This window comes from Euwallacea fornicatus, chromosome 33 (genome assembly GCF_040115645.1).
Source record: "Euwallacea fornicatus isolate EFF26 chromosome 33, ASM4011564v1, whole genome shotgun sequence".
Taxonomy (NCBI): domain Eukaryota; kingdom Metazoa; phylum Arthropoda; class Insecta; order Coleoptera; family Curculionidae; genus Euwallacea; species Euwallacea fornicatus.
This window is the reverse complement of record NC_089573.1, coordinates 2,464,232-2,472,795: the sequence shown is the minus strand read 5'-3', so window position 1 is coordinate 2,472,795 and position 8,564 is coordinate 2,464,232. Positions and strand designations below refer to the sequence as shown.

At 35.7% G+C, this 8,564-nt stretch overlaps 1 protein-coding gene across 1 annotated transcript in view; it reads left to right on the top strand.

The window, feature by feature from the left end:
- The first annotated feature begins 485 nt into the window (after nucleotides 1-485).
- The window catches only part of Cda5 (Chitin deacetylase-like 5), a 71,627-nt gene continuing 63,548 nt past the window's right edge, over nucleotides 486-8,564 (top strand). The window contains exon 1 of the mRNA XM_066299282.1: nucleotides 486-716. Within this exon, the coding sequence (XP_066155379.1) occupies nucleotides 653-716 (64 nt within the window). The 5' untranslated portion in view covers nucleotides 486-652. The remainder of the gene's footprint in view (nucleotides 717-8,564) is intronic.

Genomic DNA, 8,564 nt, shown 5'->3' with positions numbered 1-8,564 from the left:
AGAAGAAAATTATGGTTGGCCTTTGCGAAAATAACAGACATTTTGCAATAGGTGGTTATCATTTTACCCTTTGACTTTATTGAGTAATTAATTTGTTATAACTAAAAAAATTGCTCACAATACGTTGATGGCATTAGAAAGCGGTAATGACAAAAACCTTCTGAAGCAGTGAAAGGAAGTTAAACTGAAGACTTGTAAAAAATTTCAGGGACGCCCTGTATACTGTTCGTACGCGAAAAATCTAAAAACCGGTACTAACGAGCAATTTTTGGGTCGCACAATTGGAACATTTGCTCCCCGTGAACGCTTTCCAACTCTTAAGCACTCGAAAACTAATTTGTTTAGTATTAGATAAAAATCTCTTAATAAATCGATATAAGCAACAAACATTCATTCGCGAACCAATAAGTACCGAACGTCTTGGCGCTGCATTAGTGGGGGTTCCTCGGGTTTTCTCTTCTCGGTCCCCACTTGGGACATTTCACTGATCATTAAAGAACCACTTTTATTCCTTCGGCAACCCAGTCAATGCATAAACGCGTTCTGTGCTGTCACATTTGGGGAGAATTTGTCGATTTCTACATGGGTGAAGTGCATTAGCTCCTGCGTGTGATCAGTGTTCCCTGGATATTACGTGCCAAGTGGAATCAACATGGTGTCGACTCACATCGCTTCCGCGATTCTTCTTTCAGCTGTACAGATTACTTTGCTGATCGGTAAGTAGCTAGATGAGGCGCACGACGTCGCGACGCTGAGTCTAGCTGGCCGAGTCGCGCAGCGTCGCGGCGACGCGCCCAGCGGGATTAGTCGCGCGGCGTCGCGACGCCGAGCACTGCGCGATGTATGTGTATCGACGTTGACTGCCAGGCACGCATACGTTGTGCAGTGCGGTGCGTTGAAATCGTTGAATTTTTATTCGCGGCAGATGGGAAATTTGAACGCAGGTGTTGACCTAAAAATGATTGCAAACTTCCCTCGAATTTATGTGTCGTCATGGCGTTAAAATTGAAATATTGCCATATCAACGCAAAAACTTAATCATAAATTCCAACACATTCTTGCAGTTACAAATCGGCGTATTACAAGGTTAATCAAATTAGAATTTTGGAATTAGAGCGGAAATTATTTGACAATAATTTTACGCATGAAAGTGACATTCTCGCCTGTTTTATTTAATATCCATTTGGTTTTTGTTGATAAGTGACTGCGACGTAATAATTGTTATAACACTCACCGGAACAACTGCACAGTGCCGAATTCTATTCGGAGAAATAGTGCATATCTAACGTAGTTATGTACCGCTTTATTCGATAACACAGATAACGAGGGTACCATACAGTACTCCCAAGCGAATTTGCCGATGATAAATAATGATGTAAATGATTTTATCAAGGCGCCAAAAGGGTTTGTCTTCTTATTCTTCTTCACGCATACCGAAAAAAGTTTGATAATGAAAACGTATCAACTGTTCAGGAAATACTATAGATGATGGCACATATTTAAGAAGTGAAAACAAATTTGCATTGCGGATATGCGGCGTCAGCTGGTACATTTCATGGAACCTCCTCGGCTATTTAAATGCTACATGTGAGAGAGAGAGAGAGAGAGAGAGCAAACTGTAATGATCGGAGGTACCTACCACGTAACTAAGGCGAAGAAATTAATAAAGCCGTTTATCCCTCACCGCGAATGCGAGTATAGAAAGCAAGGCCAGTCATGGAACTATGTATTTGTAAATTCTTTTTTGTTATATGTCAAGGACTCGACTATTGTGATTTGAACCAATTTGTGATTCTCTAATCCGCTAAGAAAAAATATGTGGTGGGAAAACTTCGATTTAGGTTAATGTCTGCGTTTCTCTACTATTAATACCTTAATTGCATTTTCACTAAAATCTGATAAAACGCATAAAGGAAATCCCTAGGGCTAAACGAAACCGCCAGCTTTCATCAATGTATTCGAGGTCATCGGTAAAAACAACGTCAACCCTTCAGATGCGTTATGCCATTAAGTTCCCGTGAGAAGAAAGAGCCGAATTAATGCGTAAAGGTTACGACTTAATGACATAAGTTCATCATTTTGATTAAAATCAAACAATACGTATTATGAAACAATGAAGATTGGACGGCGATTTACGTCGTAAGTTGTAAATAAGGGACAAAGTCTTGCATAAATTCGTCGAAAATTGATGAAAATGTTTTCCATGAAAATGGTGGAACTAGTTAAATATCGTTTTTAGTTGTACATTTTTGACGTAACAGATATATCGGGGGAGGATCGTGCCAAACTTCAGGAGCGTGTTGTACATGAAAAATAAATGTAAAAAAACTCAAATGTTGTTATCAGATTTTCGTTTGTTTACAAGTTATAGCGTAAATGAAATTAAAACATAAAATTTTAAAAAATTAGAAATTTCATAAGAAATTCCATAAATTAATACGTTGAATTGGTCGTGGTGGCCCCATTAGTTGGCCTCCAAGGTCTCCAGACCTCACTCCACTAGACTATTGTTTGTGGGGTTGGTTTAAAACTGAAGTGTACAGAGTAAAAGTGGACACTCAAGATGCACTAATTCAACGCATTAGAAATGCTGCAGCTGCCATTAAAGAAAGACATGAAACCATCAGGAGCGCAACGAATGCTCTTCATAGACGAAGCCGAAAATGTTTAGAAGTTAATGGAAATATTTTTGAACATTTACTATGATATCCAAACGTTAATTTATGGAATTTTTTATGAAATTTATAATTTTTTAAAATTTTATGTTTTAATTTCATTTACGCTATAACTTGTAAACAAACGAAAATCGGATAACAACATTTGTGGTTTTTTAAATTTATTTTTCATGTACAACACGCTCCTGAAGTTTGGCACGATCCTCCCGACTCACCCTGTATATATATATATATATAATAATATATAATAATATAATATATATAATAATATATAATATATATATATAATAATATATATATATAACAATTGTTTCTATCATCCCCTAAAATTATTGTATCGACTTGCCGGACACCCTGTATATTATTGTGGTCGCTCAGATTTTCATCCTCCCCCACCGTCCAGTTTTTCACTTTACATTTTCCACAATTTGGTTGCATAGTTACATCTATTATTGATCTTGCTCTAGCTGTTTCAAATGTCGATTTGTTTCCTTCGTTGCATACTACCACATCCGTCTCCTCCATAAATTCTTCCATCATTCTCCCTCTTTCCCCTGTTTTAACTGAGTTCCACATTAAATTTTTAGCATTGAAGTCTCCCGCAACTACCACTTTCTTTTTGTTTTCTTTCACCTTCCTCTTGAGTTTTTCTAGATATATTTCGAATTCTGATGTTTTTTTATTCGGTGAGAATTGTTTTACCTGAATACTTGATGATGTCATCAAATACAAATTCGTCCAAAATGATGGCTATCCGGCACATTTGCGTTTTTAGCAAATATCTTCATTTTTAATATCATTTTTAGGAGATAACGTTTTGGTGACTGCGCTGCTCGGATACATAAAAAGTTCATTTCTCTCATTTTTAAAATGTTTCTTAAGAATCTTTTCAGCACGACTGAAAGACTATTGCCTAAGAAAGTTTTTAAGAAATTTGAATAAACCTACACCTAAGCGTTTAAATTAAATCCATATTTGAATTTGACTCTTCGCTTTATTACAAGCTCGGAAGATCATTTTTATGTAGTTCTAAGTAGGTAACGAAGCCATTTTAGATTTTACCCTTTAAATAATTTAAACAATTATCTATAGGCAATAAAAAAGTTTAATACATTTTTGTGATTAAAAAGCTTGGTGTTCTTCTACCCTCCAACAATTGTGAAAGAGCACGGTTAAATTAAAAAATATTAAAAACTGAATTATCAGGAAAACTGTAACACTTGGTATATAGGTATGTTTGGTTAAATCGATTCAGAATCACGTAATCTATCACCCCCTAAAATTATTGTATCGACTTGCCAGACACCCTGTATATCCTTTGTTTCAAAATTGTGTCAATATTTTGTGGCAAATCCTTTTCCTTTAATTACTGCACGTCACCGTTGGTTCATGGAATACACCAGTTTTCTGCAAACTTCCACTGGAATTAATTTCCATTCTCTTTCCGAGACCTCGAATAAATGTGGTAAACTATGAATTTTTTCCTTCCGCATTTGCCTTCCAAGGTGTTCCCAAAGATGTTCGATCGGGTTAAGATCTGGACTCTGCGACGGCCATTCCATTTTCGCGACACAATTTTCTTCAAACCAATTTTTAACCAGTTTTAATGCGTGCTTGTGGTCATTGTCTTGCTGAAAACTCCAAAACAAGAGCATTTCCCCTTCTGCATAATGAGGCATATGGTTCGCTAAGGTGTCCTTGTACACGAATCGGTCAGTATTTTAATTAATGGCCCAACCCCAGACGTAGAAAAACACCCCCACACCATAACACTTCCACCGCCATGTTTTACGGTAGGCAATTGATACTTAGAATCGAATCTTGCATTTTTAGGACGTCTTACCTATCGAATACCATCACTACCAAATAACTGAAATTTACTTTCATCGCTCCACAAGATTGTATTCCATTTTTCCTGTGACCAGTTGATTTGTTGCCAAGCAAATGCAAGACGCGCCTTTCTATTTATTTTTGAAAATTTGTGGTTTTTTGACAGCAGTCCTTCCAAACAAACCTCCAGCCACCAAGAATCTTCGCATCGTACGACTCGATACCACTCTGTTGAGTTCTTCAGCAAGAAGTCTTGAAATATCCGTTGAAGTCAATAGTGGATTTTTTTTCGACATCCTTCGTATTAATTCTTGAGTGCGTTTTGGAAACTTTTTGGGCCTACCTGGTCTTGGAAATCTCTCTATTGTACCACGTTCATGGAAACTTTTCAATATTTTCGATATTGTTCCTTTGGGTACATTTAAAGAACCAGCAATATCACACTGCTTGTGCCCCTGCTTAAACAACTGTACAACCCGCTGTTTAATTCTTCAGATAAACGACGCTTTGGCATTGTCACTTTTATTGAATTCTACTGTATACTGTGTAAGTTCGATAAATTTTGCTTTTATTTGATTCGTTTTATCAAAAAATGCATATAGTTTCCATACTTTTGTCCGCAGTTTTTTTTAAGTTTCATATTTACTTCAAATCAAATTCCAATAAATACCAATATACCAGGGATGTTGATAAAGTATTAAAAATAGAATCTATTTTATATTTACAATTTCAAATTATAATCATTCATTTTAAATAAAAGCGATATTAAAAAAGTTTCCATACTTATGGCAACTGCTGTATGTACGTTTTCACTTTTCTCTTACAGCACTTCGTGTATAATATGACGTTTTTAAGTTCTTCAAGAAATTCTGAACACGTTTCGTGCAACATACGTACATAATAATAATATAATCGACGAATTGGTTAAATGGGACAATCAGAGCGGCCGGCTAGGTCGCCTGATCTCACCCATATGAACTTTTTCATGGGCTTATCTGAACCGTAAAGGGCATTTAAATCATGCGAACAATATGGAAGAGTTAAAAAATGAAATTACTCAAGAAGCTGAGCACATACCTCCTCGGATGATAGGAAAAGTTCTTGAGAAATTTGAATGGCGGTTCGGCCACTATCAGGAAGTCAACGAGGCACAGTTCTAACATTTAATACATTACACTATAGCGAGTTGTATTGTTATCTTTTAAATGTTAATGATTTTATCATTATTTCCATTTTTTGTTGTTTTTTTCAAAACCTGTTGAATTTAGATGTGGGTACGTTACGTAAAATATGTTCAGAGTTTCTCAACGAACTTAAAAACGCCATAATATACATGGGGTTTGGTAAGAAAAGACGAAAAAGTGCATTTGTCTACTACATGGGTAACACCGATATACATCTCTGTTACGTAAAAAAATTCATAGCTAAAAACAATATTTGACGTCTACCAGGATTTTTATGAAAAATATTTCCTTCAGTTTTTGAACAAATTTATAGAGGGTTTTTTAAGGTGTTTTAACTAATGAGATAATTCAAGCAAATTTTTAACAGACATTTAGGGTTTTGTAACAAAGTGCAAAAAGACAAAATAATACCATGTATTAATAAATTTGTAACGAATTATATGATTTTAAAGTTCGTTCGGGTTTCTTATTGTCGCCTGACCATTCCAATTTGTGGCGCTTCAAAATTGAATTAAAAAAGGGCGTTACTAAAAAAAGTCGAATTAAATGTCACGGTCAGTGATTTTAAGAACCTCCTGTACATAATGAAGGCAATCCAGCTCCGCTAAATTGGTCCATGTCGAATCTTCGGTTAACAATACAATGAAAGGCGAGTAATTTAACTTGTTATGCTTCCGTCTTGTGTTCGACGCTTTTGGAAGAATTTAATGAAACGAGTTTCAAGAAGAGAAGAAAAAAAACATTCGAGACATTTTCGTGATGAACAGGAAAAATATGGTAAAGGTTTTCGTGACGTGCACTTTTTCCCAAGCCACATTTTCGTTTGATAGAATGCGTCTTTCATACTCATCGCAATCCGTGCGGCAATGTCCAATATTGAGAGTTCCGCACATAGCTGGACCGCAGTAGTCAGAAAAGCAGTCACCGTAAGTATTGCGTTCTACGATCACTATTTTCCCAACTCAGGAACATATTGATCAACCCCGTGTATAAAGACACATGGTCGAAAAAATGATTGAAAAGGGCTAAAAACAAAAATTCTTGAACTAACATACAGCGGCAAAATATGCTTGTTTCTATTGAAACCCTTAACATAGCTACTGTCGTATCGCATAACTATCTAGACTACAGTATATTCAATAATGGGCAGCTCTATGAAATATCCAAGAAAACATCGTTTACCCAATAATTCCTAAACTTCGTAAGTAGTTTGTTTGCCCAGCTTCAAATCGCTATAATAACAGTCCCGTGGGAAAGGGGCGCTCTTCGTAACAAGGCGCTCCTCGTAAATCTGCTCATCTGGGGTGCGCGGACTTCGGCAAAACTGTATAGAAAATAATCTTAATTATTCTCGAAGGATTTTTTCTGACAAGTATTTACTGGATCGTTTTATTTGCAACGATAAATTTTTTTTCCACGCTGGTTAATGGGAATTGAACGTTGATCATAGTCAAATGCTAAATTATCTTGTTTATGGGCCTAAAACTTGGTAAGGCCCACTTCGGAAAGAAATTCGCGGTTGATCCTGGCTGCTAAGCCTTTGTGCGATTTCTCAGTCACACTTCTATATTCGTTTTAAATTTCAATAAAATCATTTTTTCATGAACTTTTCAAAAACTCCTTGAAATGCCAGCCATTAGATAGTTCAGCAGTTACGTGCTGAATTCGTGGGCTCACTTATTCTTGTAAATCAGCCACTTTTTGTAAGATAAAGCTCTGTAATTAACAAGAAATATGTATTTAAAACCCGTAAAATCCGTGTAGCATAAATCGCAATTTTCTCTAATTAAGAACTAGTGAAATGGAAGGAAACATATTGCTGAATTGCTAGATACGTCAAAATCGACTATGATACGCCAATGAGTTATAAATTATGAATAAAAATAATTAAATTAAAAGGAAAAATAGTGGTCTATAAAACACTATTCTCGATAAAGAATGGTGAGACCATAAAAAAATCAGGGTGGTGGGAGTAAAAACGTTAAACCTTATTAAAAAGGTCGTCGCTTATCACTGAGAACTTTGACACGTCGAAAAGGCTCTGAAAAACTAGTTACACCATTGATTTTCATACGGAAATCGGTAGATTTATAAACTTGACGATGCTACTACGGGAACTTCAGAGTTTTAACGAGAACGTAGAAGAAGAGAGAGAGGGGGAGAAAATACTAACTGTAATAATCGAATTTTTCTTGATATAAAATTCGGTTATACTTCATCAAATTTATAAAATGTACGAATGTTCTGTGAATCCAAGTACGACACTGCTTTTCATAAATATTTAAATATTGTAATGCCCAGTTTTGCGAATCGATTTGAAAAATCATAAACGCTTACATACCTATACGGAATTTAAAATCAACAAAATATTAACGTTAAAGTTATTTCAGAAACTAAAGAAATCAAATAAATACGCCCATGGCATTCACAGAAATTCGAATGCCAATGACGTTGTATATTGAACAAAGTTTAATCAACTTAGAGATGATAAAGCATGCATTGGAATTCGATAAAAACATGGGCGTACAGAACTCAACTTTCGAAATAACAACCAGTAAGAATGAAAAAAAAAATTAAGGATGCGCATGTAACTTCGAAAAATTGCTGGAACTCAAAAGGATGTGATACGCCAATGATTATAGGGACTAGAGTAAATCTTGCAGAAGTTCCCTATGAACTGAAAAATTTTATATTCAATTTCATCAAAAGCAACGTGAGTTCTTAAACTTTGTGCACAGTTTATTCTTTTAAGCATACGAGATTGCAGTAGGACTTTCGGCCAGCGTCGTCCCGAATGGGGGTTTCCGCTCGTCGTAGACAAACAGCCAAATTAGGTACCAATTTCAATCATGGGAGCCATATGTAATTTTTTTCC